At 51.3% G+C, this 16,890-nt stretch overlaps 7 protein-coding genes across 7 annotated transcripts; 4 read left to right on the top strand and 3 right to left on the bottom strand.

Moving 5' to 3' along the window:
- Positions 1 to 931: 931 nt before the first annotated feature.
- On the top strand, positions 932 to 2,544 carry NECHADRAFT_87526 (uncharacterized protein; the record flags this gene model as incomplete). The annotated part of the gene is made up of 2 exons (XM_003043380.1): positions 932 to 1,094; positions 1,148 to 2,544. The coding sequence occupies 2 exons, from the start codon at positions 932 to 934 to the stop codon at positions 2,542 to 2,544; spliced, it is 1,560 nt and encodes a 519-aa protein (XP_003043426.1).
- Positions 2,545 to 2,754: 210 nt separating this feature from the next.
- On the bottom strand, positions 2,755 to 4,128 carry NECHADRAFT_87525 (uncharacterized protein; the record flags this gene model as incomplete). The annotated part of the gene is made up of 4 exons (XM_003043280.1): positions 2,755 to 2,820; positions 2,902 to 3,868; positions 4,041 to 4,056; positions 4,107 to 4,128. 4 exons carry the CDS (start codon positions 4,126 to 4,128, stop codon positions 2,755 to 2,757), a joined length of 1,071 nt encoding a protein of 356 aa, XP_003043326.1.
- A 400-nt stretch (positions 4,129 to 4,528) lies between these two features.
- On the bottom strand, positions 4,529 to 6,525 carry NECHADRAFT_53615 (uncharacterized protein; the record flags this gene model as incomplete). The annotated part of the gene is made up of 11 exons (XM_003043279.1): positions 4,529 to 4,823; positions 4,856 to 4,946; positions 5,073 to 5,119; positions 5,174 to 5,361; positions 5,452 to 5,652; positions 5,716 to 5,770; positions 5,828 to 5,971; positions 6,034 to 6,105; positions 6,162 to 6,229; positions 6,291 to 6,393; positions 6,455 to 6,525. Coding segments are annotated over 11 exons (1,335 nt in total), but the record flags the coding sequence as incomplete, so codon positions are not given.
- Positions 6,526 to 7,166: 641 nt separating this feature from the next.
- NECHADRAFT_53397 (uncharacterized protein) lies at positions 7,167 to 9,103 on the top strand (the record flags this gene model as incomplete). Its single annotated transcript, XM_003043379.1, has 3 exons — positions 7,167 to 7,506; positions 7,571 to 8,694; positions 8,762 to 9,103. The coding sequence occupies 3 exons, from the start codon at positions 7,167 to 7,169 to the stop codon at positions 9,101 to 9,103; spliced, it is 1,806 nt and encodes a 601-aa protein (XP_003043425.1).
- A 1,212-nt stretch (positions 9,104 to 10,315) lies between these two features.
- NECHADRAFT_53466 (uncharacterized protein) lies at positions 10,316 to 12,200 on the top strand (the record flags this gene model as incomplete). The annotated part of the gene is made up of 7 exons (XM_003043378.1): positions 10,316 to 10,473; positions 10,539 to 10,607; positions 10,741 to 11,347; positions 11,428 to 11,558; positions 11,613 to 11,735; positions 11,803 to 12,025; positions 12,087 to 12,200. 7 exons carry the CDS (start codon positions 10,316 to 10,318, stop codon positions 12,198 to 12,200), a joined length of 1,425 nt encoding a protein of 474 aa, XP_003043424.1.
- Positions 12,201 to 13,183: 983 nt separating this feature from the next.
- Positions 13,184 to 14,729, top strand: NECHADRAFT_87522 (uncharacterized protein; the record flags this gene model as incomplete). Its single annotated transcript, XM_003043377.1, has 2 exons — positions 13,184 to 13,498; positions 13,551 to 14,729. The coding sequence occupies 2 exons, from the start codon at positions 13,184 to 13,186 to the stop codon at positions 14,727 to 14,729; spliced, it is 1,494 nt and encodes a 497-aa protein (XP_003043423.1).
- Positions 14,730 to 15,041: 312 nt separating this feature from the next.
- NECHADRAFT_53606 (uncharacterized protein) lies at positions 15,042 to 16,615 on the bottom strand (the record flags this gene model as incomplete). The annotated part of the gene is made up of 4 exons (XM_003043278.1): positions 15,042 to 15,431; positions 15,480 to 15,630; positions 15,689 to 16,162; positions 16,215 to 16,615. 4 exons carry the CDS (start codon positions 16,613 to 16,615, stop codon positions 15,042 to 15,044), a joined length of 1,416 nt encoding a protein of 471 aa, XP_003043324.1.
- Between the last annotated feature and the right edge of the window lie 275 nt (positions 16,616 to 16,890).

Genomic DNA, 16,890 nt, shown 5'->3' with positions numbered 1-16,890 from the left:
GGAAGGGATATCTGAAGACGTTAGTCTCGGTCCATAATATCCCGAGGTCAAAAGATGTATCGAGTTATCACCAGACGGGCATCTCTCCGACAAACTGGAGGAGAAAACTCGCTAGAATGGAGTGCGAAGTAGATGTGCATTCGCCAAGAGGGACCGTGTGATCACCGCCACTGTTGGTTGCTTGACTAGACCCCGGTAGTTGACCAAATCATTGCTATAACGAGTGGAAACAGGTGCAACTATCACAGAAATTCGATACATCTTTGCAACTTGATCGTGAAGAGCAAACGATGTTGAGGTAGCTGCATTGAACCCCTCGGCTGACGGGGCACAGGGGCCACCCGCTTGTACCTTAGGTTGCCCATCTCCCCGTGAAACATCAGCACCAATACCCATCTCCATGCTGTTCTCCCGCTGAGTCCACACCATCCGAGCTTGCTGCCCCTCCACGATTGACTTAAGGTTGAGAGATAGACCGAACGGATGTTACCCCTTCGAGGCCAGTCCGCGCGGGGAAGCAGGTGAGGATCGTGGAAAAAGCATCCCTGTCAATTGAAGAGGAGGCCAAACCCTCCTACAGGGGTTTTCCGACATGTTCTCCGACAAGCCGAGTACGCGGGTTTGGCTGGTAACCCCCCACGAGTCATTTCCCGACAGTTTCCCGACAGCTAAACATGGCTAAAGCCAGCGGTTGAAGGCGGAATTGGAGAGCGTAACTAATTGTGGCACCTCAAGCGAGCCTTAGCTTCATCCTTCGGCAACAATCTTTCCCTATTGTCTCGACCAACTCAGCTTGTTCCCATCACTGACAGTTGCGGGGAATGACACCATCATGTTCTTCGTACCGAGGGACTATAAGTCGTCCAACCCTATCCCATGACCCCCTTGACACGCATCGCCCACAGCGGATGTCTGAACTGCCTGGGACATAATGCCGACGCCACATGCAATCAATCCCATTATACCGGGCTTTGCTCCGGATCCTTCCATCATCAGTGTCTCCGGCTGGTACTTTCTCGTCACATCGTCTTTTCACTTGTTTCCGGGTCTCCCAATCTACGCCTCTAATGATCTTTTGTCATGGAAGCACATCGGTCAGTTGCATTACCCCCTCTCAGCTGCCCTTCATGCTGACTGTCGCAACCAGGTAACGCAATCAATCGGCAAGCCCAGTTGAGTCTCGCCAAGTCATCAACGAGACTCTCTGCCCCAAGTCCGTGGACAGGAGGCAAGATTCTTCCAGCCACCGCTGGATTGTACGCCCCGACAATTAGACACCACGATGGAACATTTTACATTGTGTGCACCAACGCCGCCTTCCGGAAGGAGTATGGAGTCGTAGATAAGCAAAACTTCATCATCTCTACTACAGACATTTGGAGGAGCACCTGGAGCGACCCCGTCTACTTTGACTTCGTCGGCATTGACCCAGACCTCTTTTTCGAGGATGGCACCACATACATGACGGGATCCGCGACCCCGGGGCCTTGGACGCGAATCAATTGCTTCGAAATTGATATCAAAACTGGCAGGGCCTTGTCAGAGGAGCGAACCATCTGGAGAGGCACCGGAGGCGTTTACCCCGAAGGTCCGCATGTTTACAAGCGAAATGGGTGGTACTATCTGCTCATTGCTGAAGATGGTACCCACGTTACACACATGATCACCATGGCTCGGTCAAGGAGCATCTGGGGTCCCTACGAGCCGTGCCCTCACAATCCTGTCCTTTCTGCGCGAGACACCGATGAGTATATCCAACACACTGGCCACGGTGACCTGTTTCAGGACTATGATGGCCAGTGGTGGGCCGTGTGTCTGGGTGTCCGAAAAGACATACAGGGGAGATATGCCCTGAGCCGGGAAACATTCCTGACACCTGGTGAATGGGAGGGTGAATGGCCAACCTTGGCGACTGTCGAGTTGAGCCCCAGTGTGGTGACTCGCAAACATGGAAGTTCTTCGCTCTCCGTGGAACCAGGCGTGGACTATGTCTACATCCGAGACGCTCTTTTGGATCATTACAACTTCGATGCACCCAGTTCAAGTATCACATTAACGGCGACCTCGGTAGATCTCTCTGGCCCTGAAGCCTCTCCTTCATTTGTTGGAAAGAGGCAGAGGTTGCTGCAAGGAACAAACGGCGTTGTGGTTGCCAATCTTTCCGACGCTTGGTCATTTGGTAATCTCAAAGGCGGCCTGGCTTACTACAAGGATGAACATCGACATTTTCGCATATTTTTCGACTCCTCCGATACCTCTATGGTTTTTGAAGAGAAGAACCAGGCTCAAGAAGTTTCCAAGTCCACTCGACACACCTTGGAAAGAGTTCCCGAGAATGTCTCGTTGCTGATGAAGTACACGGAGCAAGAATTTCACCTGCTGTACGCTCTCAACTCTGAACCAGAAAAGTCTTGGATAAGACTGGCCGTTGTTGATACGTTGGATATGACAGATCCAGACTTTGTCGGGCCGGTCATTGGGATTTTTGCAGTTGCTGATACAGAGGGACTCGAGGTCGAGTTTCGAGATTTCCACTGCGATTAAAGTCCACGAAGATTGTAACGCGGTGGAGAGGCTCTAGGTGGATAATTTGACGACATGCTGCTATTACTTTTATAACCACTACCTTAAACTGGATGAGGTGAATCAGATAGGCACTTGAATAAACCCGTCATTTTGTCTCTAGATGCATTGGTCCAATTCTCGTCAACGTCAGGAATGAAGTAAGTCTGGGTAGAGCCCAATCCCCAGAACCTAGTAAACATCCACCATGAAAGCGACCTGATTCGCGCTCATGTGCATTACCTCGAATGACCAGGGCTACCATCAAACCAAAACTCTAGTCAAAGGCCAGGATAGAAGATCGCAGCGCTGCGCCCCGTTAGTTATGCGTTTTCTCACCGTTGCTTCGATGTCCTCCAGTACGCTGCGACCCCAGCCACTGGTGAACCAAGCGACCGAGTGCGCTTCATGCAATAAAATACAGTATCGAGCAGTCACAGCAAGCGCAACCTCATCCATGTTCGCCAATAGTGTCAGAAATTCGGGTGACAGGACAACTGGCCATGATGTGACAACGCGCCATTCATAAGGCGTGGGAGCGTACTCAACAGCATGCTTAACACAAGCAATGAGGTCAAGAATTGCTCGCTCAACAATGTGCGTTGACCTGGGGTCATGTAAATGGCATCGGCCAAAGTGCCGTTCTAGTTCGTGTAGGTTGTCTAGTAGTTGCTGTAAACGAACCGTAGGTTGTCTTGAGTACTGCCGTGGCTCGAATAGTGGTGCCAGGCGACCTTGATGAATGACGTCCTCTGACGATTTCAGAACGGCGTACATGCCGCGTATAACGTGGAAAATGTCCACAAGGTCCTTTAGGCTGGGTTTGGGGCCGTTTTGATCATCGTGAAAAACTGCCAGTGAAGCAAATGAACCGATTCCTAGGAGAACGCCGGCTACGAAACAGGCGTGGCTGACTTCGGGTGTGAGGTTCACCAGCTGAGAGCTGATACCACGGGCTGCTTCCGTCTGATGTTGCAGACCTCGTGTCAAATATGCAGGTCTCTGGCTTGGGTTGAGAAAAGCCAGGTGGAACGCCGCCACGGCGAGGAGCTGATGCATTAAGGCTTCATCTTGAAAGGCGAGTCGGGTATACTCGACCTGATGAATGTGACGAAACTCGACAGATCCTGGCAAAGTATATGAAGCCGACATGTCGTAGTGATGCATCAGTTCCATGTCGCTGGTCCACGATCGTGGCGGAGGCGTCTCGACTGGTCCAGAAGTCATGAGAAAGGGGGCAAGATGCGGAAATGGGTCTTGCCAGGGAAACTCTATGAGTCGACTATCATCGCCGGAGGCCTGTTTCCTGGAATGTGAATAGATCCCCAGCATTACTTCATGATGGGCCACCTCGGCAGTCCGCATATGGTCGTCTCCCTCATTTAATCTTGCGGGAAGCTGTGGTACTGTTCCAAGGAGACTACATGCCCACCCATGCCTCGTACATGCAGCACAAGGAACTGCTTCGTCGCACTTACATGGCCAAGTCAGTCGCTTGACGTGATTGAAGGTGCAATGCAAACTAAGAGCGCGGGAGCACTGACCTTGACACGTCGTCTCTTGCATTTTACGCAACCCAAACGAGATTTTGAATGACCGGGACGCATTGGCAAGGTAGACATTTCAAACACCGCCACAGTAGGTATTCAAGAATAGGAGTGTATGAAAGGAAATGGTTTCCGCTGGAGGCTTCACGAGGAATTTCGACGGTCGAGGAGGAACTGGCCTAAAAGTTCTTGAGGGCCAATGATGTGCTACAAATCCAAATGGCGTGCTCAAGACCGCCACAGATGACAAGGTACTGAGAATCGGCCAGTGTCTGATGCATCAGCTACACCCCCAGCTATAATGATCCACAACTCTCACAGCTCAAACTTTGCCCGTTCCTTATAACAGCTGGCTTTACCCTCCACTCTAAACCTTCTCTATATATCTTCTGTTATCAGGGAAAAGTCGCAGAATTTGTTTAGAGCTTCCATTTAGATCCCTCAGGCCGTCGTCCGGTTCGGTTGAGAATCAAGTACTGGAGGTTCGAGACCAGCGTGGCGGCGACAGCAGTCGCAACTAGGGACAAGATAACTGTCCAACCTCTCGGGTAGAAAGGCGGACTATCGTCTGACCGGAAAATTTGGGCGCCCACGATGCCGGCCACGTTGGCACCCATGATGTGAATTGCCATTGTCACGGACCTCTCGGCCTCGGAAAGACAGTTCATTGACAGCCATGATCCATGGACAGGGTCTACGCCAGTGAAACATACGCTGATTAGCACTCGAGTCATAAAAAAAGAGACACGAGGGAGGCAACAGCGGGCAGGTGGTACGTACGCCAACTGGTGGTAAAGAAGTTGCCCACAGCAAGAAGACAGAACCTCGTAATTCTATCTTGGCTGTGGATCATGGCCTGATTGGCAATCTGAAGAGTTTGAGGTCAGATTCGAGCGCCGATATCCCGGTGGACTGCTACACAAAGAACCATGATCGGATGACGTACCATGAATGCGAGGTTACAAATCAAGGCAACGAGAACGACTGGACCGCGCGATTTGAGCTTATCCCTGGGGTAAAAGATATTAGTACCAAGATGTGGGCGCTTGAATAAGTTTACACACGACATAAATCCACAAGTGAGATTGCCGATCAAAAGAATCCATGGAGGGACAGTCATCATAGCAATGGCGCTGAGGTTGCTGAATCCCATACCGGCAACCAAGGACGGCGAATATGTTCCAAGACCCTGAGCTGGAGAAATAGCTGCTATCGTGGTTATGACATGTGGCAGGAGTCGCCAATTCGTGAGCTGTAGAGTCGAGTGGTGTCAGTGCCAAGGTTCTCTTTGCTCAGGTTAAGAGGAGTCAAGCTTGAGGTTGGGGTCAACAGAACATACCACACGGCGAAGCTCCTCCCACGTGACATTGTTGTCAACCCTGATCCCTTTGGTTGGATCGTCGATGATGATTCTTTGGCGAAGGATCTGACTTTCACGCTCGTCGAAGTAGCGCCAACCGAATATCGAGACTGGGTCAGTTGGTGACTTGGGGAAAAAAACAATGAACACAACGCCAGAGCAGAAAGCCATGAGACCCTCGATCTGGTCATATCGTCTGTTAGTACCTGCAGATCATGGGCAATGTGTCATAATGGGATTACAGACAATGAAGAGCCATCGCCAACCGGACAACCCACCACGACCATCAAGATTACCGACACTGCAGGGGAAATTATGGGTCAGAAGAATGTGTCTTGAGAGCAGAAAGAGTACGTACACCCCAAATGCGATGAGGCCACCGAGAGCAGCCGCTGCCATGGAACCAGCGAAATAAATGGAGAAGCGTTTGCCCGTCTCAAATGTCTTGTACCAGTTGGTCATCAGATAGAGACCTGCAGGTATAAATCCGGACTCGCAGATGCTGAGGAGATGAAAGAGCACGTCAGTTTGGTCAAGAGCAAAACGAAATGGCGATAGGCTAACCCCAAGAGTAAACGAGTTGCAATAAAGGCGCCCAATCCGCTTTGAAATGCCTGCAAGGTTCCAACAAGCGACCTGTGTAGATCACGTTGTTAGTTGGCGGTTTCTGCTGCCGACTTGGAGGGCCTCACCATGCAATGATCTGGAAACCAATCCAAATGGCTGGTCCGATTCTGTATAGAATCATGTTGCTCGGAATCTGAGCATGAATGTGTCAATGGTTGTCAAAGAAGAGAAAGGGGGCGGTGTTTTGCGCATACTTCAAAGATGACAATGCCCGCAGACAGAAGCTGCTGGCCCACGTTGAAGTCGTTCTGGGTGATGCCGACATCTTGTAGGAACCCGTTATTCAGAGAGAAGCCTCTGTGCAATCGTCAGCTCGACTGTGCGATATGGGAAACGAACCATGACTATTGTTCCGTACATATTTGACCGGTTGAGTGTGAGTGTAGAGAAGCCAAAGATGAGAATTGGCAGAATGAGCCAGTCGACCCTGTTATCATGTCAGTACCATGGCCAGCAGAAAGACTTGGACATTTCAGGACAACTAACTTTTTAAGCAATGCTGCCTCCTCCTCTTTGCTCCAAAACGAGTTGGGGGAATGACCATTCTCGTCGTCTATACCGATAGCTCCTTGAAACGCATAAGCATGCTTCTCGTCTGAACTTTGGCGTGGATTCTGTTCTGTCATTGCTACAGAGACTTTGCAACGAGATTGAAGCAAGGTGTGTAAAGGGGGTGAAAGATCAACATAAACTTTGTTGGTGATCGAGCAGCGGTGCTGGATTTCAGACTGAGGTGCATTTCTGCTGGTCTTCCAAAGACGACAATATATATCTCCAAGTAAGTGCGACAACAGGTTCGCCCATGTCTAGAAAATGATACCAGCAGAGAGCAAGATAACGCCATTCGATACTTTGCAGGGAGTGTTCAGGTGCCCCACAGCGGTACGAGGTGCATTAGCGCAGCAGCCGGCTCACCTCCCCTTCCTGGGTCGCACCCAAAGCATCAAGACCATAAGTAAAGGTATGCGCAGCAGCACCATGGGATTAAACCCATCACCATCACCGTCACCTCATTACAACAAGAACTTCTCAATTCCTCCTACTCAGGGACTATCCTTAGCTCGGCGAGAATGCACTTTCCGACGTCTCTCGTTGCAGCAGCCGGACTTGCACAGTCCTCGCTGGCCCTGGCCATTCAGGACCAGAGTCCCTTGGGAGTTCATCTCCACGGCAACTCGGACGTGACAACTGGTCGACGACCTAATGTGATTTTGATCTTGACAGATGATCAAGATCTGCACATGAACTCCTTAGACTACATGCCACTGCTTCAAAAGCACATGGCAGACCAAGGCGCCCGATACCAGAAGCACTTTTGCACCACTGCAATCTGCTGTCCCGCACGTGTCTCGCTCCTCACCGGAAGACTCGCTCACAATACTAACGTGACTGACGTCTATCCGCCATATGGTACGTTTGCTAGTTCAGTTTGAATTGGGGGGATCTGAAGAAGCTAACAGGTGCTGTTCTACAGGTGGCTACCCCAAGTTTGTGGCCAACGGCTTTAACGACGCATACTTGCCTATCTGGCTGCAAGCCGCGGGCTACGATACGTACTATACGGGAAAGCTCTTCAACGCCCACACGGTTCAGAATTACAACAAGCCATGGCCGAGAGGTTGGACTCAGTCAGACTTTTTACTAGACCCCTTCACGTACGCCTACTACAACTCAAGCTTCCAGCACAATCACGACCCTCCACAAAGCTACGAGGGCCAGCACAGCGTTGACGTCCTCGCCGAGAAGTCCTACGGCTTCCTGGAGGAGGCCGCCAAAGCTGATCGGCCCTTCTTCCTGGGCATTGCGCCTCCCGCCCCTCACACCGATGTAGATTTCAACTGGGACACCGTTCGTGATAACTCGGCTCTGCATCTAGGAGGCATCAACGCCACTGTCACCTTTCGCCCGCCAGTACCTGCGCACCGGCACGAGCACTTGTTTCAAGACGCTAGAATACCCCGAACGGAAAACTTCAACCCCAAGACACCGTCGGACAGTGCTCGGTGGGTTCAGCAGCGTCCCCCAGTCTCCCCTTCGGACCTTGAGTTGTACGATCATTTCTATCGGCAGCGCCTGCGGACACTGCAGTCGGTCGACGAACTTGTTGATGGTCTGTTCGATCGTCTAGAAAGGCTGGGCTTGCTCAACAACACCTATGTGTTCTACACGACAGACAACGGCTTTCACATTGGTCAGCATCGCCTTCCTCCCGGCAAGGAATGCGGTTTTGAGGAGGACATCAACGTCCCACTACTTGTCCGCGGACCTGGTGTTCCTGCTGGTACTCGGACAGACGTAGTCACAACTCATACTGATCTGGTTCCTACTATCCTCAAGCTGGCTGGAGCGGCTCTGCCGGAAGATCTGGATGGCACTGCGATCCCACTGTCTGGACAAGACTTGTATGAAGCGCAGGCCACGCGCCACGAACATGTGACGATCGAGTACTGGGGCTTCGCGAATTACGAAGGAGGGGAGCTTGATATTGGGTCGCGGATCCCTAACAACACATATAAGGCGGTCCGCATCGTCAGCCCGGACTACAACCTTTACTACTCGGTATGGTGCAGTGGTGAGCATGAGCTCTACGATCTCAAGGTAAGACAGCTTTCAAGTAGTGCATTTGAACCCGGTTGAGGCTAATCTTGCCCCGTGCGCAAAACAGACCGATCCCTATCAGCGTCGGAACCTTGTGTCTGTTGAGGGTAGCAAAGTTGACGGCGTGCCGCTGCATCGCCTCATCTCGCGTCTGGATTCGCTCATCATGGTACTAAAGTCTTGCAAAGGAACGACGTGCGTGTGGCCCTGGGTTGCCCTACATCCTCAAGGCAATGTGCAAACTTTACATGACGCGCTGTCGCATCGCTTTGATGCGTTCTACTCTTTGCAGCAGCGTGTTAGCTTCGATCGCTGCGAGCTGGGCTACATTATTGACGCTGAAGGCCCGCAGTTCGAGAACGACGGTCTGGTTTACCGGAATGGAGTCAGGGCTAGTGAGTGGGTGTGAACCAGTTGAGCTGGTGGATGGACAGCAACGCTACATCTACCGTAGCTTCTCGCACGATTTTCATAGGTAGACACTATTCCAAATCTGAATCAAATACACCATGTCACTCATGCCACACACTGTACATTGTCTCATGTCAGAGGTCCATATTGGGGTCTGCTGCTTAACCGCAATGAGCCTTCGCTGTTTCTGTGGCCTGCTGTTGCGGCCAGACGCGGGAACGTGCAAAAAGAGCAAGGCTATGCTGCTACGCAATATCTACCTTGGATGAGGCAACTAAGAAGATCAAGCTGCCTGCACAGTCATGAGCCGTCAGACACAGATAGTCTGCTGTCACCAACCAATCACGGACGGGACGGTGCGAGGTGCAGAGTTCATGCGAGACTATGGGCCTAAGCACTTCTCGAGTAAACCCTCAAAGCTCAGCTCACCCCAGCAAGTAACGGTGAACAACCATGATGGCAGCGGTGCGACGTGCAGTCGTCTTCCGGGGCAGCTCTTCAGAATTTCGCTCCGTGTGGGCTCCGACTGGTTGGCTGGTGGTCCAAGCAGGGCTCCCTGTCTGCTACTAATGATTGCGACATGTCCACTGTCGATGAGATCACCCTAGTGTCCGAGACGCACGGCGAATTGCCTCGACGCCCGGAGACCATCTCCAAAAACCAGCTCCGAGCTCCGGTCAGATCAAAAAAGATGATTGAATTACAGTACCTAGCTTGAAGCACTGCACCGATTCAGGGGTAGCTGCTCCCATGACATTCTTTCAGAAAAAAGGAAAACATGCTTAATCTTGCCATCGAACTTTCTCGTTCAATATACTCTGCAACTCAGCCTACACTTTTGAACATCAATCCAATTCTGTTAGGCTCATCAACGCTCATCCCTTGCCATGACAACGGCCAGCTCTCAGCATCACGATGAAAGAAGCCCCCTTCTAGGCAGGGCGCCTGTCGAGGACGCGATTGGTGTCAAGCCGACCGCTGCTGCTGCCTCGTCATCCTCCCAGAGGCACCAAGATGGGGCATTACAACAGGAGGTCAACACTACAGCCAACGCCAGCGCCCACGCCGCAGACGAAGAAGCGTCCGCGGATGCCGAAACAACCATTCGGAACAAGTCATCGGTCGCGAAAAGAGTCATCTTGGTTTTGATGATCAGTAAGACACGACGATATTTCCCCTTGGCAGATGCAATGAGCATGGGGCGTTTGGTATGCTGATCATCAAAGGCACCTTTCTTGGCAGTTCTGACAACTCGCTCGTCATGGCAACGCACCCAACGATTGCATCCGAGTTTGATGCTCTTGGAATGTCAAGCTGGCTTTTGACCGCTTTTTCCTTGGGGGGCGCTACAACCCAGATAACGGTGAGGTTGACTCCATTTATAACGTTATCAGACTCGCATACTGATAACTCTGGCATGCCTCTTAGATCAGTAAACTCGGCGAAGTCTTCGGGCGCAAACAGGTTGTGCTGACGGCCCATGTGGCATTTGCTCTTGGATGGTAAGTGTCCCTTTCCTCGGAGACAATAATCGCACGACACTGACTCTACACATCAAGTGTTGCTGTGTACGTAATCTCGCCCGTTCAGATTCTCCTGGAAGCAGACACTTACTTGTCATATTTCGGCAACCAGCGGCGTTGGGCAGTCGATGTGGCATGTGATTCTCGCAAGGTTGCTATCTGGAAGCGCAGGAGCAGGCCTAGGCGTCTTGACTTCACTCGTCATCACAGATCTAGTGCCACTGCGAGAGGTTGCCGTCTGGCGTAGCTACGTCAATGTCGCTGGCACGCTTGGCCGGAGTGTCGGCGCGCCGTTGGGAGGCTGGCTGGCTGACGCTGTCAGTTGGCGTTGGTCTTTCATCGGCCAAGGCCCCCTGGTTCTGCTTGCTGCGCTCTGTGTCTGGATCAGTTTTCCAGGTCAGCTATCTCAAGCTGAGCCACGTCAAACATCCTTAGCACTATCAACAAGGATTGCACGCATTGACTGGGCGGGCGCTTTTACTCTTGCCGTTACCATCGCCTCGTTATTACTACCACTCGAAATAGGTGGTGTCAATGTTCCATGGAGTCATCCCCTTATTCTCTGTCTCTTTGCGGGCCATCACGTCCTCCTCGCAGGATTCATCTACATTGAGACTCGTTTGGTCCGAGAGCCTATCATTGATCTCAGCATCTTCAGAGACAAGCACGTCCTTGGTTGCTTTGGTATAATGTTTCTGCAGATTAGTGCACAGATTGGGGTAACGTTCTCCCAGAATCTTGAGAGGCAGCCATCAAACCTCTCATGGGCTCCCACCACTGACAGTCGTTCAAATTGCAGCTCATGTTCTCAGTTCCGCTCTACTTCAAAGTAACCGCGGGTGCCTCTAACGCCGAAGCTGGGGCTCGTCTGTTCCCAGCTGCCTTTGGGAACACAGTTGCAGGCATCATGGCGGGCATTTTTATCAAACGGTAAGCAGTCAAGTCACGCAGCATACCAGTGCATTTTAGTTAACCCGTAGACAGAACCGGAAATCATCGAGCTCTACTCATCACTGGAACGCTTCTTTCAATTTTCGGCTACTTGCTAATCATTTTGCGATGGCGCGGAAACACCGGTTGGCTAGGGTCTCTGTATATTCTCCTCAGGTATCGTGGCTTCTGGCTCTCATCGGAGCGTTTCCTCATAGCATTCATTCCCTGACATGACATCTAGCGGATTTGGGACAGGATTTGTCCAGAGTGCCGTTTTCATTTCTCTCCAGTCCGCTGTGGAAAAGACCAAACTAACGGCAGCAATCTCATGCCTCTACCTCTCTGTTGCCCTGGCCTCCACGCAGGGCCTGGCAATGATTAATGCAGTGCTCCAAATCGCCGTTCGCCGAAACTTGGGAAGACGCCTCGCTGATATTGGTCTGGATACCGTCCAAAGAGACAAGGTATCATGTCGCCGTCCTCTTCTTTGCACTGCTGGAATGATTGGGACTGATGTGTATCTAGATCATCGCCGATGCTCTCGACGATGTGGGCTACATCCGGGATGCCCCAGCGCAGATTGCCAAAGCGATCACTACCTCTTACATTCATGCCCTTGAGTCGACTCATTGTAAGTGAATGCATCACGGTCTGATCTGAATTCGGTGCTAATGTCGCTCCACAGGGGTATCTCTTGGTTTGGTCACCATTGGGTTCATCCTCATCTTATCTCTGAGACAGTCCAAGGCATCAAGAAGTTCTTAGTAAATAGAACAGGGGTGCCGAATTGGCTCATGAGCAGACACACCAACGGATGGTTGGGCTGGTGAGGCAGCCTCTCTCAACACGTCTACAAGACTCTATCTTGCTGGCGCACTTGGGAATGTTTTAGGGAACAGAGTGGCACGAGGAGGCAGCTTCTCTGGTCTTTATGTACCTAGGGGTAATCCTAGAAGCATAGCAGTCCTGGCTTTGTTCTGTTGACTGGGTGGGCTGGGGTGCAAATTGGCACAGACGGTCGTGATACTCCTGGAAGCTGCTTTACGAGTTATACTTCGAGCCGGCCGATGAAACTTTGTGAGGCAGCTCTACTCGTCCCTGGCATTCAATCCAACTCAGCTCGCGGCCATTTTCTCAACCCCAGTTTCCCCGCCTTCAGCACCAAGCTAGTTCTTGGCGAGAAGCCTTGGAATCCCATCAGTCTTCCGGAAACCGACCCCATGCTTTTTCGGATGCCCTTCCATTCGCTTGACCTATCATCGAGTCATCCGAACTAAACACATGATTGACAGCTATCCACAGCAGCTCTTGTGCTTGCCCGAAGCGGGTTTACGGTGTGGCAGCCCACGCGCGAGCTGCACCCCGGAGCCAGCAGTGTGGAGAAGTTGACGCAATTCTCCCTTCTAAAGCCGACAGGCCCGGAGTTGTGCCTTGAATTGCCTATCTAGAACTAGCAGCCGCACTCTAAACAACACCACTTTGTGCTTAGACATGCCCAAAACATCATGGTTTGCACTATTTAGTCTTTGAGCCTCCGCATTGTCACATCAGAAGGTGAGTTGCAAACCTACATCTCAGGGTCCTTATTCATCATTTACAGCTGTTGAACAAGTGCGACGAAAATGGCTACCACGGGCAGATCTTCTCTTCTTCCCTTCCCCTCCAAGCACCGCGTCTTTATCCTCACCGACATCACAAATGAGCCAGACGATGCTGAATCCTTCTGTCGGTACCTGACATACTCGAATCAGTTCAAGACTGAGGGTGTTGTTGCCGTCACTTCAGTATGGCTTCGAGATACAGTTGCGCCGCACAAGTTGCAGGAGATTGTCGATGGTTATGAGCAGGTTGTCGACAACCTCAATGCCCACGCACACCCCGACTTTCCTTATCCCTCGGCCCAGGAGGTTCGAGGCCTCATCAAGTCTGGCCCACCGGTATGTTTGCCATGTCTTCATATGTGAACCTGAGGAAATTAACAGGTTCTAGGTGTACGGCATGGCCGCCGTTGGTGACGATATACCCCTCAGCGAGGGTGGTGAGCTGCTCCTTGAGCGGTTGACCTCTTCCGATCAAGATCCTCTCTGGGTCCTCGTCTGGGGCGGCGTCAATGTGCTAGCTCAGGTCTTGCATCGAATCCGTAACCGACCTGATGCCGCCGAACTGCGCTCAAAGCTTCGCGTTTACACCATATCTGATCAAGACGACTGCGGTAGCTGGATTCGACAGCAGTGGCCCGAGATCTTCTATATCTGCTCCGTCCACGGCTGGAACCAGTACGGAAATGCTACATGGATCGGCATCTCAGGATCTGTCGACGAAGGTGGCCCTGATCCCAGCAAGGTCACTGCCGAATGGGTAAAGGAGAACGTGCAGCTTGGCCCCCTTGGAGCTGTCTATCCAAAGCCGGCCTTCATCATCGAGGGAGATACCCCCACGTTCCTCTATATCATGCAGAATGGGCTCAACTTCCCAGAAGAACCTTCATGGGGTTCGTGGGGAGGCCGATATCTCCCTGCGAATGTGAGCGACAAGGGCATTCCCAACAGAGGCCACTTCTGTGATGCCGCAGACGGCGTCGTCGGCTTGAACGGTACACAGTTTAGGACAAACAAGGCCACTATCTGGCGTTGGAGAAACACATACCAGAACGACTTTGCTGCGAGGATACAGTGGACATTGAGTCCAGATTTCACAAAGGCCAACCACCAGCCTGTTGTTGCTGTTAACGGAGAGTTTGGATACAAGCCTTATTACATCGAGGCCGATGCTGGATCAACCATCACTATCGACGCATCCAAGACATACGATCCCGACGGTGACAAGCTGTCCTATAAGTGGTTCCAGTACCGAGAACCTAGTGCCACCCAGACGTACCATGGCTACGAGGTGTCAGAGCTTGATATCAAGGAGGCTGAAGGCAGCGATGGCAGCAAGATTAAGGTCACCATTGCGCCCCCAGAAAAGTCATGCATCGTTGTTAGGGAGCAACTCTCACTAGAAAAGGGATTGGTTCTGCACCTTATCTTAGAGGTTACAGATGCTGGCACACCTCCCTTGACCAGCTACCGAAGAATACTGATTCAACCTATCAACCGGCAATACAAGGGACCGGGTGTCGCTAAGAAGTTGGACGACGAGGAGCTTGCGGCAATGATGAAGCCTTAAGTATATAACTAGAGATAGAATAATTCGCCGTACTTGGCTACCTAGAAGAAATAAAAACGCCGATGATAACTAATCTCCCGCAAGTCTATAGTTACATGCCATTTTCTTGAGAAACAGAAGAGTGATGTTCAATCTCCCACATTATTGTACCAATCTAGATTTCCCCTCTGCAAGGTTCTGTGTTCAGTCTTTTCAACCTTTCTTACCCCTTCTCCTTCATGCTTTCAAACACCTTTCGAGCCAGATTGTCATTCTTTGTAGCTCAAAAAGGATGCGAGGTGTTTCCACCACAGTTCACCTCTCATCAACTAGTTACTCCTCGGCAGTTTCATGGTCCTGGCGGTTTCTTCTCGCCTCCACTCTCTCGTGGTTCTTGAACAGGGCGAGGAAGCCAAGATCGTAGCTGGCCTTGAGCGTACCAGCCATGATGAACGACACCCAAAAGTAGTCTGAGTCCGCAAGCAGTCCAGTGATGAGAGGTCCCAGGCTCTGGGCACCAGTCTTGGCCACATTGATAAGCCCGGTGACCACGGTTCGTTCCTGAGGCAGAACGATGGCGGCGAGGAATGCGGATCGTGGCGCAACGTCCATGGACTGTGTGCAGGCTCGAAGAGTTAAGAACAAGACAGACAGGTGGACTTCATCTGGGATTGGGATGAGAGCCAAGAAGATGGCAGATGGGAGATGAGTGAAGACCATTGTCTAGAATATCTCGAGGTCAGGAAACGGAAAATGCATGGAATAGCATACAGAACTTACCCGGACATTTCCAAAGCGCTTCGCGAGAGATGATGCCACAATCATGGATGTGGCGGCGATGATACTCGTGACGAAGAAAATGGATCCCAACTTTCCTTCCTCAATTTGGTAGTGCGACTTGAAGTAGTAGGTAATCCATGAGCTGTTCCAACCATGAGTTTTTGACAGTGATAAGTGGGATGGTCAAGATTGGTACTTACAGAGGAGCGAGGCCTGAAGCAAAGCTATCAAGTGCAAACAAAGCGCAAAGGCAGACGACAATAGGAACGCTCTCGTGAGAGATTCTTGCTCGAAGTTGTTTCTTTGCAGCAGGCTGGCTTTGCTGGGGGTTGTTACCAGGAATGAGAGGTGTTTGTTCATCATTATGGGCAGCTGGCACAGGCTGTGGCTCGTGGTGGATTTCCACGTCGGAACTCAGGACAATAGCTGCGACCAGCTTCAGCAGACCGAGAACGGCGTATCCGTAAAATACTCTGCGGTAGACGTCTACAACGTCCATGTGGAGGCTAAGGCGCATGTAATGAGTTACCCAACCACAAGTCAAGATGCCAAACGCAGCTCCCGCGGTGCCAAAGAGGCTGTACCAAGCATAGACATCGCTTCGCCTTTCAGGGTCCGTTACGTGAGCAATGATGCTTTCCTCAAGGCCTCGGAAGGGTCCAATTTCGTTGCCACTACACAAGGCCCGTCAGTATAAGTCATTACACACAGATGAGAGGGTCTTACCCAGGGCTGATGACACCAAAGATGGCGGCAGCCAACAGGATCCAGTAGTTACCAAAGGTAGCAAAGACAAGCCCACTACCAACCATGAGAATGGCTCCTAGCGCAAGGACAGCTCTTCGACCAACGCCATCAGCGAAGAGGGCAAGCAGGAAGCTAATGACAATGTCACCCGCCAGGGTCAAAGTCATGAAAAGACCAATCTGTGTTTGAGAAATTCCCAGCTCCCTCAGATATGCAACCAGCACAAGTGTCGATGAGCCATAGGCGAAAAGTCGGATGAACCTTTGAGTACAAAGGATCTTGACGTCTGTAGTAGAGTTGTAAAGGGAGACAAGGCCAAGTTCTTCAAGAACCCTGTGTGCGGCATTGTACCACTGTTTCGGTTCGTCGTCTGTCGCCATGATTGATTGCTCAAGTCAAGAGTCTTAAAGAAGAGTCATAGAAGTCCAAATTTTTCAGACTGGCGAGCAACGGGGTTTCTGCTTTTTACATTGCCTCTTGATATCGGCTCCGAGACGGACATATTACGAATGAGCAAAACCATGCTATTTTTGGCCCTGTTAGGAAGTGGATAGTCGTGTCATGGCACCGTGAAGCACAGTTTTAACTCCGACCAGCCGCCGATGCTCCGAGCCGACTTGCTCGGCTGTCTAGGGTAGTCCAATGGGATGATAGA

Source organism: Fusarium vanettenii (assembly GCF_000151355.1).
Source record: "Fusarium vanettenii 77-13-4 chromosome 12 genomic scaffold NECHAsca_29_chr12_4_0, whole genome shotgun sequence".
In the NCBI taxonomy this organism is placed as follows: Eukaryota; Fungi; Ascomycota; class Sordariomycetes; order Hypocreales; family Nectriaceae; genus Fusarium; species Fusarium vanettenii.
Note: the sequence above shows the minus strand (reverse complement) of the source record. Positions and strands in the feature narration are given on the sequence as shown.